The 19,611-nt window shown below is 50.5% G+C and overlaps 1 protein-coding gene across 1 annotated transcript in view; it reads left to right on the forward strand.

Annotated features, from left to right (window-relative positions):
* The first annotated feature begins 51 nt into the window (after nt 1-51).
* LOC102433314 (alpha-actinin-2) overlaps nt 52-19,611 on the forward strand; it is a 43,351-nt gene continuing 23,791 nt past the window's right edge. The window contains exons 1-4 of the mRNA XM_023744550.1: nt 52-342; nt 15,069-15,135; nt 16,041-16,160; nt 17,920-18,006. Of these exons, the coding sequence (XP_023600318.1) occupies nt 172-342; nt 15,069-15,135; nt 16,041-16,160; nt 17,920-18,006 (445 nt within the window). The 5' untranslated portion in view covers nt 52-171. The remainder of the gene's footprint in view (nt 343-15,068; nt 15,136-16,040; nt 16,161-17,919; nt 18,007-19,611) is intronic.

Genomic DNA, 19,611 nt, shown 5'->3' on the forward strand with positions numbered 1-19,611 from the left:
GGTATTAAGCGGTGCTGAGCCGCTGGCCGCGGAGCAGGTGCTTCGCCAGACCCAGCGCCCGTCCGTCCGCCTCCTCGAGCCGCCGCGCCACCGCCCGCGCCCACCGAGTCTCAGCGCCTCCGCCGCCGCCTGTTAGTCCAAGTCCGCCCGCAGCCCCCGACACCCAGCGCCATGAACCAGATCGAGCCCGGCGTGCAGTACAACTACGTGTACGATGAGGACGAGTACATGATCCAGGAGGAGGAGTGGGACCGCGACCTGCTGCTGGACCCCGCCTGGGAGAAGCAGCAGAGGAAGGTCAGCCGGCGTGCCGTGTCCCCCCGCGTGTCCGTGTCCCCCACGGTCTGTCCCCCACGTGCCGTGTTCGTGCCCTCGGGCGCCGGCCGTGGGACGAGCTGTCCGGGTCCTCGCGGCCAGGCGCCGGGTGAGAGGGGGCACGTCCGGGGACAGGCATGAAGCCAGGTGTCCTGTGCGCGCGCGTGTGAGTGACACGAGAGGACAAAGCGAGCGGTGTTCAATGGTTCTGTCCGACTCCCATCAGACCAGACCCTGAGCCCGTGACCTTGGCCCCCGAGTTCCGCCTCCTGGCCCCGCTGTGCTCCCAGGGCTGCCCCCCAACAGCCACTGAAAACCCTTTCCCGAGTGTCCCGGGCTCCTTCGAGGGGGTGCTGCCCGAACCCTGGACATTCACGATAACGCCATGATGATTCACACGCTATTTATGGGTCCCTGAGGTCAGTGCCCGGGCCAGGGGCCGAGCCAGCCCTCAGCGCCCCATGCCACCCCGGTTGGCACTCCCCGGGGCCCAGTGGAACATTCCACTCTTCAGGGTTTCTTCCTGATCCCTTGGCTGGGACAAGCAGGGATGCTCACCAGGAAGATAATCCCCCTCCTGCTGCCAGCGCAGACCTGCTAACCCAGGCGCCCTGTGCTTCCCCCTACTTGGCGGGTGGAGGGGAGGGTGGGTGGAGGGAGCGGGTGGAGCAACGTGGATTTCCCTTCTTAGGTCCTGTTGCTAAGTGGATGACCTTTGTTGACCACATGTGTGCATGGAAGTGTGTGCATGGGAACCTCCACGGCCGACACTGTGCGTGATCACACGGTAGTTCACGCGAATCAGTATAGGATTGGAAGACACATCCCGTCCTTCCCTCCCAACCGAATGTTAGCTGGAAGGAGAGAGATCTCATATTTGGATAATTATTAAATAACCAAGCAGGATTTCTGTTTTATTGTCCACCGTCTCTCTTAAAATACCATTATTATTATTATTATTATTATTATTATTGTTTTAAAGCTTGAATTTAGCTACATTTCATTTCCCACCTTAGTTCCTAAGACTTCCAACCATCCCTACCTTCTTGGAAACCAGAGAATGGAAGTCCTAACTAGAAGTTGGATCTATAAAGGAAAAATGAAAATCTCAAACCTTCCACGGTCTTTCATGACTTATTGCGAGGGAGATGTGTGGGCTGAGGATTATTAATGTGTCATTTGGACGAGCTGATGCATCACCGATCAGCAAGATGTGAAAAAGTGACTTTGATTCCTAGCAGTGAGTGTTCTTTTAAAAAAATTTTTCTTACAATTTTGATTGTTACATTTTTCATGGGTTAAAAAAAACTTCTGTCTTTGTTTCAAAGATTGCTTTGTCCAGTATAATAGCTAAGGAATTGGACAGATAGTGTGGGTCATGTGGTCATTTGCCCATCACTTTTTAGAATAGACTCATCACAGTGGCTTCTGTTGGTTTTTAAAGTATGGTACAGTCATAGAATAGAGCTAATGTCCGTTCCCAAATATCGACATAAGTCTTCTGCCATATTTAATTTTTTTAAATGTATTCACAATATTTTTGGATATAATGGCTTTGCAATTTTTTTTAGGTGTTGGTTTCCTGTGTTACTATTATAATCGTCTAGCACTTGAAGTATATTATTAAGAGATGATTATACTTTCTGATCCCGATTCCAGGTCATGCTAAAACGTTCAAAAATGAGAATTTATTTTGTTTCGTAAGATAGGCTGAGTGTTGTAGACACTGGGAGGAAACACACAGGCCTGAGCAGCTCCGGAAGGACCTCTGCTTCCACTTTTGGTATAAACGACTCGGGTCCCGGAGATAATATGGACCCGCTCGGGCCGTGCAGCCAAGCCCGGCCTCTATTTCTGTCCGATGAGACACGCTGCTGGAACAGGGCGAGGGTGAATGCCTTTGCTTCTATTGTGGGCCACCTTCTCCACACTTGCCATTTCAGTGATATGCCGGGTATGAGATCTGTCAACAGATGCTGGTAGCACATGATGACGTCCGCAGGGTTAGGACGAACGCGGCGCCTAATTATAGCCAAGTGCAGAGTCTCAGGCTGTGGCCACCCTCGCTGAGGAAGGACTTAGTAAAAGTGTAGTGCTGTGTTTTTTTTTTAAATAAGAAACTAAAAAAAAAATATATATATATATATACATATATATATTTATTGATTGATTACAGAGAAGAAGGGAGAGGGAGAGAGAGAGAGACATCCATGATGAGAGAGAATCATGGATCAGTGCCTCCTGCACGCCCCACACTGGGGATAGTGCCTGAAACCCGGGCCTGTGCCCTGACCTGGGAATTGAACCATAACTTCCTGGTTCATAGGTCAATGCTCAATGACCAAGCCACACTGGCAAGAGATTTTTTTTTTAAATTCTAGTAAATTCATATAACAAAATTTATCATCTTAACCATTTGCAAGTGCACAGTTCACTTGGATTAAGTACATTCACTTTGTTGTGTAACCACTTCCTAAACTGGTTTTATTTTGCTAAACGCAACTCTGTGTACCCAAGAGCCCATAGCTTTCCATGCTCCCCTCTCCCAGCTCTGGCAGCCGCCATGGCACCTCCTGGGGCTATGAATTAGCCCCTCCAGGTGCGCCCTGAAGGCGGGGCCTTGCAGTACTTAACCTGTTGTGACTGGCTTACTTTACTGAGCAGAATGTTTTTCACGTTCACCCACGTAGTAGCGTGTGTTAGAATCTCCTTCCTGTTTAATCCTATTCCATGGTATGGAGAGACCACATTCTGTTTATCCTTTCGTCCGTCGAGGGGCGCCTGGGTTGCTTCCATTCTTGGGCTGTCCTGAATAAATAACGCGGTTGTGAACGTGGGTGTGCAGACATCTCTTTATGACTCTGCTTTCAATTTTGTTGGTTTCACACCCAGAAGTGAAATTTCTGGGTCCTCTGGTCATTGTTTTCAACTTTTTGAAGAAGTGGGATCCTTTTTGCAAAAGTGGGAAATGCGGACGATGTTGCATTTGTCATGGGAACGTACAGGCCTTTCCAAGCGCCCCCCCCCCCCACTTCTCTCTCAGGGCTGTTTAGCAAACAGGGGTAGGAATATTTGTATTCACATAACGTAGGCTCTTTGCATGGGACTTTAGAAACTTCCAGAGCTTCTGTGTTTACAGCGGTTCTCAACCTGTGGGTCGCGACCCCTTTGGGGGTCGAACGACCCTTTCACAGGGGTCGCCTAAGACCATCGGAAAACACATCTATAATGACATATTGTGTTTGTGATGAATCACTATGCTTTAATGATGTTCAATTTGTAACCATGAAATTGGGGGTCACCGCAACATGAGGAACTGTATTAAGGGGTCGCGGCATGAGGAAGGTTGAGAACCGCTGGTGTAGAATGAAAAGCTTGCCCTGGAGCCTGAGGACCACATTCAGCCCCTCATCGCTCCGAAGCCCGACCCCGAGGTGACTGGTCAGGACAGCAATGCCGAGTATGTGCGCTATCTCCCCACGCAGGGCGCTGTCCCCGCTGCGAGGCTGGCGCAGACCTTTTAAGGAAGTGCCTCGTGTTTCCGTACATAAGGGGCCTTGCAGTCTTAGTGTGTGGTCGGCTAGAGGATGGGTCAACGCCGCTGGCAGCTGTAGGAAGCATGGGAGTCCTTCCTGGGGTCCACATTCAGACTTCCGATCGGCTTCCATTATTCCTAAAGACACTGAAGTTCTGCATGCTCACAGTTTAAACATATATTTGTATTGATTTCAGAGAGGAAGGAAGAGGGAGAGAGAGATAGAAACATCCATGATGAGAGAATCATCGATCGGCTGCCTCCTGCACGCCCCCTACTGGGGATCGAGCCCACAACCTGGGCATGTGCCCTTGACTGGAATTGAACCTGGGACCCTTCAGTCCGAAGGCCGACGCTCTAGCCCCTGAGCCAAGCCAGCCAGGGCAGTAATGTGTTTATGTAACCAGTCAGCATGCTCAGAGCACCCTGACCTCACATCCATTATTTCACGGGACCCCCTCACCCACCCACAGGGATGAGGGCAGCAGCTGTGTCTGGATGTGTCTGCTACTCAAGATGTGACGGAGGGGTGCGGTGGAGGGGTGTGAAGAGGAGATAGGCTCCACTGAAGCTAAAGATGCAGCTTCAGCCCAGCCGGCGTGGCTCAGTGGTTGAACATTGACCTATGAACCAGGAGGTCACGGTTCGATTCCCAGTCAGGGCACATGCCCAGGTTGCCGGCTCGATCCCCAGTAGAGGGTGTGCGGGAGGCAGCCGATCCATGATTCTCTCTCATCATTGATGTTTTTCTCTCTCTCTCTCCCTCTCTCTTCCTCTCCGAAATCAATAAAAATACATTAAAAAAAGAAAAAAAAGATGCAGCTTCAAGTTTGAGAGAAAATGGATGGGTAACTGGGCCAGGATGTAGGGGTCGGGGATGGCGGAGCGAGCGTGGGCCTCACTGTCCGAGCAGGTTTTGAGCCCCGAAGAGCCCGTCCCTGTGGTGCCCGTATCGTTTGCAGAAGAGATCGGAGCGGGTGAGGGCCCCTGCTGGGGGCCCCCGAGCACACCGGCCAGAGGCGATGGAGGCAGCCGTGAGGAAGTCACCCATTTGAGAGTGATCAGGAGGGATTAGGAAACGTATTAAATAAGCCGGTGTTGTTCCCGGGCAGGCGGTGGTATAAACCCAATTAAGCAGATATGATCTCACCCTTCGAGCGCCTGGACTTCAAGCTCAAGACAGCGGCATTGACAAGTAAAGACAGCTAATGCGGAGGGACTGTTGGCGCAACGGAGACAGTGTCCGGATGGAGAGCTAGGTATTATTTTTAAATTGTATTTTATTGATTTCAGAGAGGAAAGGAGAGAGAGAGAGAGAGAAACATCAATGATGAAGAGAATCATTGATGGGCTGCCTTCTGCACGTCCCCCACTGGGGATCGAGACCACAACCCGGGCATGTGCTCTGACCAGGAATCGAACTGTGACCCCCTGGTTCCTAGGTCGATGCTCAACCACTGAGCCACACTGGCCCGGAGAGAGCTAGGTATTTACATGGTGTGTTATCAGGTGCAGGGCAGTGACCTGTAGTGCTGAGGGGCACGTCTTGTGTCCACATGCCATGGCGTGAAGGAGGGCTGGGGTCTCAGGTGGCCTTCAATATCTAGAGCAGCGGTTCTCAACCTTCTGGCCCTTTAAATACAGTTCCTCATGTGGTGACCCAACCATAAAATTATTTTCGTTGCTACTTCATGACTGTCATGTTGCTACTGTGATGAATCGTCATGTAAATATCTGATATGCAGGATGGTCTTAGGCGACCCCTGTGAAAGGGTCGTTCGACCGCCAAAGGGGTCGCGACCCACAGGTTGAGAACCGCTGGTCTAGAGGCAGGTATGGATGGGCAGGCAGGTGGAGGCTTGCTATGGCCGTCACAGGTGCAGGAGTCCCAGGACGGAGAGTCGCCCTGTGTCTGTCACCTTCCTCTGGGGACTGCCCTACCCCTAGGCCTCGTTTAGCAAGGAAGGAACTCGAACCCCAAGTGAGATGTTCCTTGCGTGTGGGGTGAGGGAGGAATAGAACCCTTAGCTGGAAACTTCGCGCATGCAGCTTCAGGAACTGTGAGAAGGCACCGCCGTGGCGCAGCTGGGACACCTACAGAAACGGGAGCTGGAGTGGGTGGGAGCTGCCGCGCTGAGCAGAGGAGTTGACGCGGAGAACGCTGGAGCACAGTCTGGACTGTCCCCGTCTCCCTGGGAACAGCACTGATTCCTCCGGAAAGAACAGAGAGCAGAGAGGAGGGTGCAGTGGGCTGGCTGCGGTGCTCGGCGCATCTCAAAGGAAGGAGCATCATAGGACAAGAGGTTGGCCTCTCTACAGACGTGGGGGAACATGTTTTGCACACACACGTATCTGTGTGAGTCCACACACACACACACACACACACATGCTCCTTCCCTCCCCACAGTTTTCTAGATCAGAAACTAGGGATAGTTTCACCTATTTTTTTTGAGAGGAAGGGAGAGGGAGAGAGAGAAACATCAATGATGAGAGAGAACCATTGATCGGCTGCCTCCTGCACATCCCACACCAGGGATCCAGCCCACAACCCGGGCAGGAATTGAACTATGACCTCCTGGTTCATAGGTCGATGCTGTACCACGGAGCCACACCGGCCGGGTGCAACATGTCTCTAGTGGATGACTTGGAGCCCCTGAGCTGTCGGGATGTCTTTGCTTTTCTTCCTGGAGAAATACCCGCCGGCTGTTCCATTGGCACTCGCCCGCCAGCCTGAAGGTGGGGTTTGAATGGGTTTACTGGCTGGAACAGGACCCCGGGGTCTTGGCCCCGTGGAATATGGGGTATCTGTTAGCTCCTGAGATAAGTTATGCCTCCACCGGAAGGCATAGCTAACTCCAGGATGTCAGGCACAACAGGAGAAGAAGAATTGTGGGAAGAAAGCACTTCTAAGAAAGCGGGAGGGACGCCCTTAGCACCCTGTGAATGTGGATGGTTTAGCTCCCTCTGCCCACGTGTGAAGTCGGCCCTGACGGGATGTACTCTCTCCTCCTGCACACTGATCTGATAATTGACCCCGTGACCTCCTCCAGGTCACAGGTCTGGTCCTCTCTTTGCTCCTGTGACCATTGCTTTTCCTACTTTGAGTGGGGAGCTGGAGTCCCTTCTTGTCACAGATGACCAGGGAAGAGCAAAGAACCTGGGCTCACAAATTGTATGCACGCTTCCCAGTTACTGTCTACAGACATGTTTTGAAATGATCGCAGAAGTCATAGGTGTTCACTATAGAACATGCAGATCCGCCCTGACCGGTTTGGCTCAGTGGCTGGAGCATCAGCCTGTGGACTGAGGAGTCCCGGGTTCGATTCCGGTCAAGGGCATGTGCCTTGGTTGTGGGCACGTCCCCAGTGGGGGGTGTGCAGGAGGCAGCTGATGGATGTTTCTCTCTCATGGATGTTTCTGGCTCTCTGTCCCTCTCCCTTCCTCTCTGTAGAAAATCAATAAAATGTATTTTAAAAAAAGAAAAAAAAAAGGAAATGCAGATCCTAGAAAAAAGTAGTGTTGATGTCTTGCCACATTGCCTACCAGGTCACTTTATGCTACAATATAGAAGCATATATTTATGGGTTTTATACTGTCCTGTATAATAAAAGCCTAATATGCAAATCGACCAAATGGCGGAACCACTGGCAGAAGGACCGGTCGCCATGACGTGCACTGACCACCAGGGGGCAGATGCTCAATGCAGGAGCTGCCCCCAGCCCCCAGGCCCCAGGCCAGCCAAGGTGCGTGCCAGCAGGGGCCCCCCTGATCGCCCCACAGATCGGCCCTGATCGCCGGCCAGGCCTAGGGACCCTACCCATGCACAAATTTTGTGCACCGGGCCTCTAGTAATATATAATCGTCTGAAATGGCTCAGGATACGAACACTTTAGTATATATTTTTGTCAACAGTCTCATTCAGCATGAGCCCCGGGAAGAGTTTGATGGAGGAGATCTCAGTCTGGGACCCTCCTGTGTGAGTAGGTAGGAGCTTTGCCAAGGCCCGGCTTCCCTGATTGTACAAATCCTTCTGTCACCCAGAGCTCTTCCCATATGTCCAGGACACCTGTAGACGCACCTGCTGGGGGGCTGTTGCTGGCTTAGAACTGTGTGCTCTGACCCTAGCCAGTTTGGCTCAGTGGATAGAGCGTTGGCCTATGGACCAAAGGGTCCCGGGTTTGATTCTGGTCAAGGGCACTTACCTTGGTTTCAGGCTCCTTCCCGGCCGGGACCCTGGTTGGGGCTCGTGCAGGAGGCAACCAATCGCTGTGTTTCTCTCACACCCATGTTTCTCTCTGTCTTTCCCTCTCTCTTCCACTCTCCCTAAAAATCAATGGGAAAATATCCTCGGGTGAGGATTTAAAAAAAGAAAAAAGAACTGTGTCTCTGCCCACAACACGGGGGTGGGGAAAGGGGCGTGGAGCTGAGAGCTGTTTTGTTGTTAATGATGCTTAATCCCTCTGTGTAGCAGCCATGTATTTGGGTCCCTGAAAATAGTAACAGGATGATGAACCTGAATTAAAGAATACTTATTTTACCGTCTGTGTAGTACTAGCGGCTTCCCCGGTTGCGGGCCTGGGCTGGACTGAGGCCGGGGAGACATCAATGTGCCTTTCTTTAAACTTGATTTCATCCTCAAGAAGAGAATGATGAGCCCAGCTGGTGTGGCTCAGTGGTTGAGCGTCGACCTAGGAACCAGGAGGTCACGGTTCCATTCCCGGTCAGGGCACATGCCTGGGTTGCAGGTTCCATCCCCAGTCTGGGGCGTGCAGGAGGCAGCCAATCCATGATTCTCTCTCATCATTAATGTTTCTATCTTTCTCTCCCTCTCTCTTCCTCTCTGAAATCAATAAAATAAAACAATAAAATTTTTTTTTAAAAGAAGAGACTGATGAAAGCCCAATGAATGTTGCCACTGCCTAAAACGGAGCCACACAGTGGATAGAGCGTCGGCCTGCGGACTGAAGGGTCCCAGGTTCGATTCCCAGTCAGGGCACGTGCCTGGGTTGCGGGCTCGATCCCCAGTGGGGGGTGTGCAGGAGGCAGCCGATCAATGATTCTCTCCCATCATTGATGTTTCTATCTCTCTCTTCCTCTCCCTTCCTCTCTGAAATCAATAAAAATATATTAAAAAAAAAACACAGAGCCACAGTTGGGCCTGCCTGTCACAGAACCACTGCGTGCACATAAGCACTGGGGCTCCAAGGGAACAGGTTATTTTGGGAAGCGCGGCTCAGGCTCAGTCGAATGCACGGCTGTTTGCGGGGAGGCTTAAAGGCTTGCTTACCAGAGAGTCCTCACAGGAATTCTCCACGCCGGTTGCCAGCGTGGGGGAGGCAGCTGTGACCCCACGGAGCGCCTGGCCCGTGGCTCCGTCGGGCGCCCGGCCGCAGGGTGCCGCCGAGCTCAGAGGATCAGGCTCCAACGGCTTTCCTGTGGCCCTTGAGCTTCCCATTATTTTATTTTATTTTTTACCTTTTAGAGCAAAAATGACTTCGACTGTGATTCTGAAGATGCGTGATTGGTTAGTTTAACATGTGCTTCCAGCCTTAAAACAGTTTGCGAAGAATCTGCCTATTTCTAATCTTAACTCTTTTTTTTCCATTTAACAGTTAAAATGGAGAGTTTCATCAAGATCATGAACTATTCTTTAGAAGAGAGAATGCTGTTATCTTTTTAAAAAATATATATTTTTATTGATTTCACAGAGGAAAGGGGGGAGGGGGGAGAAAGAAATAGAGAGAGGGATGGAGGGAGGGAGAGAGAGAGAGAGAGAGAGAGAGAAACATCAATGATGATCGAGAATGATTGATTGGCTACCTCCTGTGTGCCCCACACTGGGGATGGAGCCTGCAACCCGGGCATGTGCCCTGACCGGGAATCGAACCGTGACCTCCTGGTTCATAGGTCAACGCTCAACCACTGAGCCACACCGGCCAGGCTGTTATACATATTTTTTATAATTAAGATTTTGTTTCAAGAATTTCAGAACACCCCTTGGAATTAATGTAGAGACCGCCTGAATTGCAAACTAGCCTGGGATGTCAGTGGCTCAGAGAAATGTCCGATGTCTACCCCGAGGGTTACAGAGATGTCAGGAGGAGTAATTGCAGCTGAAAAGAAAGATTTAGGAGGATGAGCCCGGCCTGCGTGGCTTGGTGGTTGAGAGTCAACTTATGAACCAGGAGGTCATGGTTCAATTCCCGGTCAGGGCACATGCCCGGGTTGCAGACTCGATCCCCAGAAGGGGGCGTGCAGGAGGCAGCCGATCCATGATTCTCTCTCATCACTGATGTTTCTCTCTCTCTCCCTCTCCCTTTCTCTCTGAAATAAATAAAAATATATTTTAAAAAAATTTAGGAGGATGAGTAATAAGGACTCCTGAGAGTGGTAATGAAATGATTGTAGAATATTTTCTTGAGCAGGGAGGACATGAACAGATGGCAGTACACTAGCTTCTAGATCAATGTAGGATCTTTATGAAGCCGCGAGCAATTCCAAATAATTCAACCCAAACGCAGTATTATTTATGGAGACCCATGCGAGAGGGAACATGGGGACACATGTGGGATCTTAGACGAAGCGTTTGCCATGGAGAAGGAATGCAGTAAGCCGAGACCGAAGACAGTTGTCATTTCCACAGGACGAGAGGGCATACTGTAATTTAAGACCCACTAGCGATAGACTCCAGCTAGTTCTGTGCATCATTCTCGTGTACCAATTCCTATGTGTCTTCATCAAAATCGACAAAATTAGACTGGAATAGTAAATACTTTAGATTATTTGGATCTTGGGCCTCTTTTTGGAAAAAGGACTCTAAACCTGTGCCATGTCTCTCTCTCATCTGCACTCCTGCCTGAGTGCTTAATAAAGTGAGTTATCTTGGGGAGTGGGAAGGGGGGAGACAGTTCTTTAAGGTAAAATCATGACATATAAATATAAAAAACAGACATGGATAATACATTTCCTTAGTTCAAAATTCCAGTGGGCCCAGCTGGTGTGGCTCAGGGGTTGAGTGTCAACCTATGAACCAGGAGGACACGGTTCGGTTCCCAGTCAGGGCTCAATCCCCAGTAGGAGGCGTGCAGGAGGCAGCCAATCCATGATTCTCTCTCATCATTGATGTTTCTCTCTCTCCCCCTTTCCCTTCCTCTCTGAAATAAATAAAAATTTATCTATCTATCTATCTATCTATCTATCTAGTAGAGGCCCGATGCATGAAATTTGTGCAAGAGTAGTCCTTCCCCCAGCTGCCAGCACCGGCTTCCCTCTTGCACCCAGGACCCGGGCTTTCCTTGCAGCCCCAGCTTCGTCCGGAAGGTCGTCCGGAAAGACATCCGGTCTAATTAGCATATTACCCTTTTATTATTATAGAATACACACACACACACACACACACACATATCCTCATTAGCCATTTCCACTTTCCAAAACCCACAGCTTCAATCTGCTCCACCCCTTCTGGGAGTTAGGGATTAGATGCCACATATCCAGAGGCCATTCCTTAAACCAGAGTTAGTCTGGGCTTCGTTTGGCTTTGTTAAAAACCCTAAGAAGCATTTTTTTTTCCTCCTGTGAGGCAGCCTCAGAATTTTACTTTCCTTTACATTTTCCAAACAGCTCGGGAACTAAACAGCGTTGGTCCATGAGCCCGGCAGTCGGAGCCTAACATTCCTGGCTTGGCATTTCTGAGTGAAAGCAGGCCCGCGAGGGCCCAGCCTCCAGCTGTCTTTAACCTGCTCGCCTACAGTCTCATCCCCGAGCCCCAGCCTATTTTTAGATGCCCTCGGCCGCCGGGTTGCCTTTTCTTTTTCACAAGGTTGCGCTTTTTTTGGCGAGGGGCTGGAGGGGGGGGGGGGGTAAGAAATCAACCAAAGGACTTGTATGCATGCATATAAGCATAACCAATGGACATAAGACACTGGGGGGTAGGGGAAGCCGGGGGATTGTCAAGGGCGGGGAAAAAAAAAAAAAAGGGAGACATATGTAATACTCTTTGTAATAATTTAAGCAATAAAAAAAAAAAAAAAAAAAAAAAAAAAAAGATAACCGAGAGTCCTTTGGAACATTTAAGGATTCTGTAGTTAAGGTTGACATGGTAATTATCCTTTTTAAAAGCCTGAAACTTGAGCAGATGCAGATTTTTAGCTCCTCCATCTTTTTTTTTTTTCAATTTGAAAAATCTGATGGGCCCGGCCAGTGTTGCTCAGTGGTTGAGTGTCGATCCAGGACCCAAGAGGTCACTGGTTTGATTCCCATTCAGGGCATATGACTGGGTTGTGGGCTTGATCCCAGTAGGGGGCATTTTGGAGGCAGCGGATTGATGTTTCTATCCCTGTATCCCTCTCCTTTCCTCTCTAAAAATCAACAAGAACATACTTAAAAAAAATAAATAAAAAATCTGATTGATGTTCTCTCTGATTTGTCCCAGAAAGTCTGACAAATAAGATGCTATTAACACATACATACTGATGCCACTGGGTCCCGGGCACCTGCTGCTGGCGAAGTTTGTGTCCTTCATGCCCCTTAATTTGAGATTGTTGGGCATCCTGACACTGGTGGAAAGAGATCTGAAATCCCGCGTGCAGGCAGAATTTGTTGGGGTGAACCGACAGGAAAGGCTGCCTTCTTTCTTACTTTGTCTTTGAGCGATGGCATTGGTGTTTATGCGTTTCTCTGGAACCCAGTGAAAAGCAGCAGTTTGGTCCTGTTGATGCTTCTGTGAAGTTGTGATGCAAATTGTCACCATTTAGACTTGAAGTGTGTTAGAGTTGAATGGGCTCCGATTCTGTATATGTGAATTGAGGTGCACCTGCTGGGTGCTGGGTTCTGCAGGTGGCATGAGGGGGAAGAAGGCAGAATTGAGCCCGGCTGGTGTGGCTCAGTGGTCGAGCATTGACCTAGGAACCAAGAGGTCATGGGTTGGATTCCTTGGTCAAGGGCACATGCCTGGGTTATGGGCTCAATCCCCAGTAGGGGGCGTGCAGGAGGCAGCCGATCGATGATTCTCTCTCATCATTGATGTTTCTATCTCTCTCTCTCTCTCCCTTCCTCTCTGAAACAAAACAAAACAAATTTAAAAAAAATAGTGCAGTCCTCTGGGGAAGAGATCCGCTACAGGGGAGGTGAGCTGACTTGCCCACACCCGACACGGAGCTGGCCACAGAGCCAGGCTGCAGATTTTGAGGGATTGCTGAAGGGAGCTGTCGCCTGCCCTGCTATCTCGCATGATCTGGGGAGACGAAGCAGGGATTTGTGGGCGGGGAACGAAAGGGCTGCTCACTGCGGCGGTTGGAGTTTACGACAGTTATGGGACATTCAGGCCCCAGATGGACGTCCAAGACATCTGGTCATTGATGGCAGCACATGCAAGATCCTTAGAATCAACTCTCTCCTACGTACATACCTCCTGTTTGACGCCATGTCTTTTTTTAGATGTTTTTATTGATGGGAATCGAACCATGACCTCCAGGTTCATAGGTTGACACTCCCCCACTGAACCACACCAGCCGGGCCCACTTGAATTTTGAGCCCAGGAAATGGATTACTCATTCTTAGACTCCTTCTCCTGTTTAGACCTAAAATTTGCTTGTGTTTTAGGGAAAGTAAAGATCAGCGTAGTAGGCTGTCAGGGGGGAATTTTATTGTTGCAAATCCAAGAAAATGCCTCTATTTTCTTTTGGCCCTTGCATGTAACGCTGTCACATTTTTCTTGCAATAAGGGACTCTGAGTCCGATTTGAAAAATCCTCTTTATTACCCAGAAAAAAAAAAAAGCATTTTTATGGAAACTGTCCGCTTGTGGTCGTCCCTGGAACAGCCTGCTTTGGAGAGGTTCGTGTTCCGCCTCTAACCGGGCCTGTGTGTGCCTCCGCCCCGTGTGGCCTGCGGGCACTTTGTTCCCGAGCCCAGCAGCTGTTGCGAGACTCGGGGACAGTGTGCATTCTTAGCCCGCAGCTGCCAGGAGGGTTTCTAATCTGGTGCTGGCAGGAAATCGTGCCCAAGTGGAAGCCAAGTTAAAAGACGCTTGAAAAGTAAACAGAATGACTTTGGAAGCCACTTCGTATGCCGCCCACCGCTCCCCTGAAGATCGCGGGAAACTTGTTAACCTGACTGCACCCCGAGCCCTCAGGGCAGGGCCCTAATTGTCTTGCAGTCCAGGTCTGTGCCAGGAGGTTCTTGTTGCCACTGCTACTAATTTAAAAAAATATATATATTTTTATTGATTTCAGAGAGGAAGGGAGAGAGAGATAGAAACATCAATGATGAGAGAGAATCATGGATCGGCTGCCTCCTGCACGCCCCACACTGGGGCTCCAGCCTGCAACCCGGGCGTGTGCCCTGACCGGGAATTGAAACTGTGACCTCCTGGTTCATAGGTCGACACTCAACACTGAGCCCCGCCAGCCAAGGCCGCTATTGATTTTTTAGTGATTGATGTTGCTGCAAATCGGTTCGACTGGCTTAGTTACTAACTTAACACTGTTGTTCCTCTGGGGTAATTCGTGGTTAGGGGTGAGGGGTCCCTCCCCATCTCCCCTTTCTGCTACACCACACCACCCACCTCTGCTCCAAAGTACGACATCTGAGCAGCGTGGACACACGATTTATTCATCCATTTTGCAGGCAGGCTGATTTCTGTTGTGGAAGTGCGTCCTGATTTAGTTCATGTTCCCTACGATACAAAAGGTTTTCAGGTTTCTTTTCAAACTGACGGCAAAAGGTCCTCAGGTTGGTGCACCCAGTGAAAGGTGTGGGTCTACGAAAGAGGACATTTTACTAAAACCTTGTCCTTGGGCCTCCAATCATTTCTTGCACCACATTAGACCCCCTCAGCACGCATGAGAGGCCGCACGTGTTCCCCGTGAGGAGTGTGCCCGGCTGAGCCGCACGTGTTCCCCGTGAGGAGTGTGCCCGTGCCGAGCCGCACGTGTTCCCCGTGGAGTACGTGCCCGTGCTGAGCCGCACGTGTTCCCCAGGAGCGTGTGCCCGACTGAGCCGCACGTGTTCCCCGTGGAGTACGTGCCCGTATGACGTTATTGCAAATGGGTTTGATTGCACGTGTTCCCCGTGGAGGTCTCTGGAGCGTGTGCCCCTGTGAGATGTTACTACAAATGGGTTTGCACGTGTCCCCGATGGGTTTGCACGTGTCCCCGTGGCGCGCGTGCCCCTGAGCCCGCGCCCCTGTGAGATGTTACTACAAATGGGTTTGCACCCAGATCGAGAACATCGAGGAAGACTTCAGGAACGGCCTGAAGCTCATGCTGCTGCTGGAAGTCATCTCAGGTCTGTGGGTGCCTCACCCCGCGCAGCGCATGTGCGTGCGTCTACGTGCGTGTGCGTGAGCGTGCGTCTGCGTACGTGCGTGTGCCCGTGCGTGCGTCTGCGTGAGCGTATGTCTACGTCTGCGTGCGTGAGCGTGCGTGTGCGTCTGCGTGAGCGTGCGTGTGCGTGCGTGCGCGTGCGTGTGCGTGTACGTGCGTCTGCGTACGTGCGTGTGCGTGAGTCTGCGTGTGCGTGAGCGTATGTCTACGTCTGCGTGCATCTGCGTGAGCGTGCGTGTGCGTGTACGTGCGTCTGCGTACGTGAGTCTGGCGTGCGTGTGCGTGTACGTGCGTCTGCGTACGTGAGTCTGCGTACGTGAGTCTGTGTGTGCGTGAGCGTATGTCTACGTCTGCGTGCGTCTGCGTGAGAGCAGGCGTGGCCCAGGGCCTAGAGGCTGCAGCACACATTCCCTGGGAACCCGCTGAGCAAGAACGCGGAGCTGTTGGGAAGGAAAGCCTCTGGAGGGGCAGTCGGCCGGGGTTGTTCTATGTAAAAAGGGAGTGTGTTCTGTTCACAATTGACACGTTAGGGTAGTGCTTATATCACCCCCCTCGTAACAAAGTAGAAGGAAAGATGACGTATATGGCGGCCCCCATGCTGCCCTCTCTGCTTTTAAAAAATATATATTTGTATTGATTACAGAGAGGAAGAGAGAGAGAAACATCAATGATCGGCTGCCTCCGCGCCCCCTACTGGGGATGGAGCCCACAACCCAGGCCGGTGCCCCGACCAGGAACGAACCCTGACCTCCTGGGTCAGAGGTCGAGGCTCACCCACTGAGCCACCCGCCAGGCGGAATGCTGGCGTTTTGATTCTGCAGCGGGGGCTGCTTTCTCTGTCTGCACTGACCGGCTTTCATCCCACAGGGGAGAGGCTGCCCAAGCCCGACCGGGGAAAAATGCGCTTCCACAAAATCGCCAACGTGAACAAAGCCTTGGATTACATCGCCAGCAAAGGCGTGAAGCTGGTGTCCATCGGGGCGGAAGGTGAGCGGCCGCGGGGGCCTCGCGGGGGCTGTGGGCCTGCGCTGGACCCCGGCGTGGGTCAGGCTCCCCGCCAGGCTCCGAGCACAGAGAGGAGAAGAGACGCTGCCCGGAGTGGCGGGCCAGGCTCTAGGGCAGCGGTTCTCAACCTGGGGGTCGAACGACCCTTTCACAGGGGTCGCCTAAGACCATCGGAAAACACATATATAATGACATATTGTTTTTGGGATTAATCACTATGCTTTAATGATGTTCAGTTTGTAACAATGAAAATACATCCTGCATATCAGATATTTACATGACGATTCATAACAGTAGCAACATTACAGTTATGAAGTAGCAAAGAAAATAATTTTATGGTTGGGGGTCCCCACAACATGAGGAACTGTATTAAAGGGTCGAGGCATCAGGAAGGTTGAGAACCACTGCTGTAGGGCTTTCTATAAAGAGAATAGAGGCAAATGTAATGCCATCCTCTTCAGAGTACAGGAGTGAGAAAACGTATCATCCCATCAACGCTGGGTGAGAACCAATCAATCAGAAGGAAGTGACCTCGTTATTCTCGGGAGGAGAGAGGGGTCCCTGTGAGTGAGGCAGGAGCCGAGACACACCTGCCTGTCATGATGCACACCTGTCCCATGATGCACACCTGCCCCATGAACCTGCCCCATGATACACATCTGCCCCATGAACCTGCCCCATGATGCACACCTGCCCCATGAACCTGCCAGCCGGGGGCTGGAGGCAGGACCAGGCTGACCATGAGCCTGTGCTCTCTGTACGTCACTACAGTGGTCCCCCCATGTCCACTGTTTCACTTTCCATGGTCAACCATGGTCTGAAAATACCAAATGGAAAATTCCAGAAATGAACAACATATCAGTTTTATTTTCTTTAAATATATTTGTATTGATTTCAGAGAGGAAGGGAGAGGGAGATAGAAACATCAATGATGAGAGAGAATCATGGACTGGCTGCCTCCTGCACTCCCCACACTGGGGATCGAGCCCGCAACCTGGGCCTGTGCCCCGACCGGGAATCGAACCTTGACCTCCTGGTTTGTAGGTTGACGCTCAACCACTGAGCCACGCCAGCTGGGCAACAATATATACATTTTAAAGTATGCAGCGTTCTGAGCAGTGTGGTGAGTTTTGCTCTGTCCCACTCCATTCTGGGATGGGAATCATCCTTTCGTCCCTCATCTCCACGCTGTCTGTGCTCGCCACCTGTCAGTCACTTGGCCCAGTGGTTCTCGGGTCCACTTGGGTTCAAGTCACCCATAGTCATGGTCCAGAAGCGTGAGCGTAGTGGCGCTGGCAATTCGGATACGCCAAAGAGAAAGTGCATCCCTTACGTGAAAAGGGTGGGATATATAGGGGTGAGCACCGTCCTCGGTTTCAGGCATCCACTGGGTCCTTAGAATGTACCCCCCGAGGAAAAAGGGGCGCAAGTATATTTAGAACTTTAACTCATCTCGTCTTTAAACTTTGGAAACTCATGCATTGTATTTAGTGGTTATGCATAGGTAAGCCTTGTGCTTGGTATTAACTCAAAATTCATTTAAACAGGAGACATTTGGTTAAGAATTTTTAACTAGACACAGCTCGACACCTATGGAAACATAAGCTGGTCTTTCCATATGTATTTTTTCCAGTAGCTCTGAAGCCAAGACGTAGGGGAAGCATAACTTACAGGAACACTGCAGGTTCTGGTTGTGTTATCTTTAACACTAGTCTGTTGTCGGCTTTTCTTTCCTCTAAAGAAATTGTGGATGGCAACGTGAAGATGACGCTGGGCATGATCTGGACCATCATCCTCCGCTTCGCCATTCAGGACATTTCAGTTGAAGGTAAAGACGTGGTTAAGATCGGATTGTATTAAGAGACTCCGAGCACTTTGTAAGCGGAGCTGACAAGTTAAAGTTTGAATCTGGTGGTATAAAATCGAACAGTCACCTACGTGATGGAAGGAAGGACCCTGGGACCCTTTGGGGTACGGGCGGACGCTACAACCAACTGAGCCACACTGGCCAGGCTGCAACGGAATTCTCTAAGGAGCCAGGCCCCTTTAACAGAATGGTGGGCCTCTCCTTAGATGTAGGCGTGAGATTAATATATCTGTTGGTGAGGGCCACCCAGATGGAAGTCCATGGGGTTCCCGGGTGCATTATACGGTTTTTCATGGCGGAATGACAAACGACACTGCCTACTTCTAACATGGTTTTTGCACCCATGATCGGGGTTTCGTGAGTGGCTATCTGTGTGCCAGGTGGCGGTGTTTTGGGTTCCACCTGCACCTGCGGGGGGTGGCGTGTCCACAGGGGCAGACATACTTGGCACAGGCTGTTGACCTTTGCTGAACACGTGGACTTGGAGGGAGTCTGCTTCGATTAAACAAGGAGAGAACTGCGCTCCCCATTCAGACACAAACAGAAAGAAATCTCAGACACAGACAGAAAGAAATCTGAGAAACTCATTGGCCTGCACAAAAATCTTCCGTAGCAGTTACAAGATTCTATCGATGTACCTAACATGTTTACTTTCCTAACCTCATTTTCACTTAAGTTATAAAAACATAGTTTCATTTCCTCATGATGCACTTTTTCTTATTCACTGCGTTGGGCAGGACCCAAAGGCAAGCAGCTATAGAGAGCAGCACAGCTGGGTACGGAGTTGCACATTTCAACATCTGGACCAGCTAATCCTATATCATAAAAGGCTAATATGCAAATCGACCGAACCGTGGAACAACCGGCCGCTATGACGAGCACTGGCCACCAGGGGGCAGATGCTCAACATAGGAGCTGCCCCCTTGTGGTCAGTGTGCTTTCACAGGGGGAGTGTCACTCAGCCAGAAGCCCTGAGCTGGGCTCATGGCTGGCGAGTGCAGCGGCAGTGGTGGGAGCCTCTCCCGTCTCTGCAGCAGTCAGACATCCCCCAAGGGCTCCTGGACTTCGAGAGGGTGCAGGCTGGGCTGAGGGACCCTCCTGAGTGCACGAATTTCATGCACCGGGCCTCTAGTATACTAATAAGGTCTTAGAACTTCCTCTTGCTCCTTAACAAGAATTTGCTAGACAAGAGACAGGAGCAGGAATCATTCAAATTATTCTTCCAGCACAGGAGACTTGGGGACTGTTTATTTCAACTGGGTTTTAGGTCAAAGAAAAATCTGAACTATTTATCACAATTGAGATAAATAATTACAGAATACTTACTGTGATTTGAAAAAAAAAAAAATCAACTTTAAGCCCTTGCTAAAATGGAAGGCCAGTGTTAGGTAAGAGTCCACATGTTTACAGGGACTTTCTAAGGCTTAACAGCGGTTCTCAACCTGTGGGTCGCAACCCCTTTGGGGGTCAAACGACCCTTTCACAGGGGTCGCCTAAGACCATCGGAAAACACATATATAATTACATATTGTTTTTGTGATTCATCACTGTGCTTTAATGATGTTC

The sequence above is a fragment of the Myotis lucifugus genome, unplaced genomic scaffold (assembly GCF_000147115.1).
Source record: "Myotis lucifugus unplaced genomic scaffold, Myoluc2.0 scaffold_473, whole genome shotgun sequence".
Classification (NCBI taxonomy): domain Eukaryota; kingdom Metazoa; phylum Chordata; class Mammalia; order Chiroptera; family Vespertilionidae; genus Myotis; species Myotis lucifugus.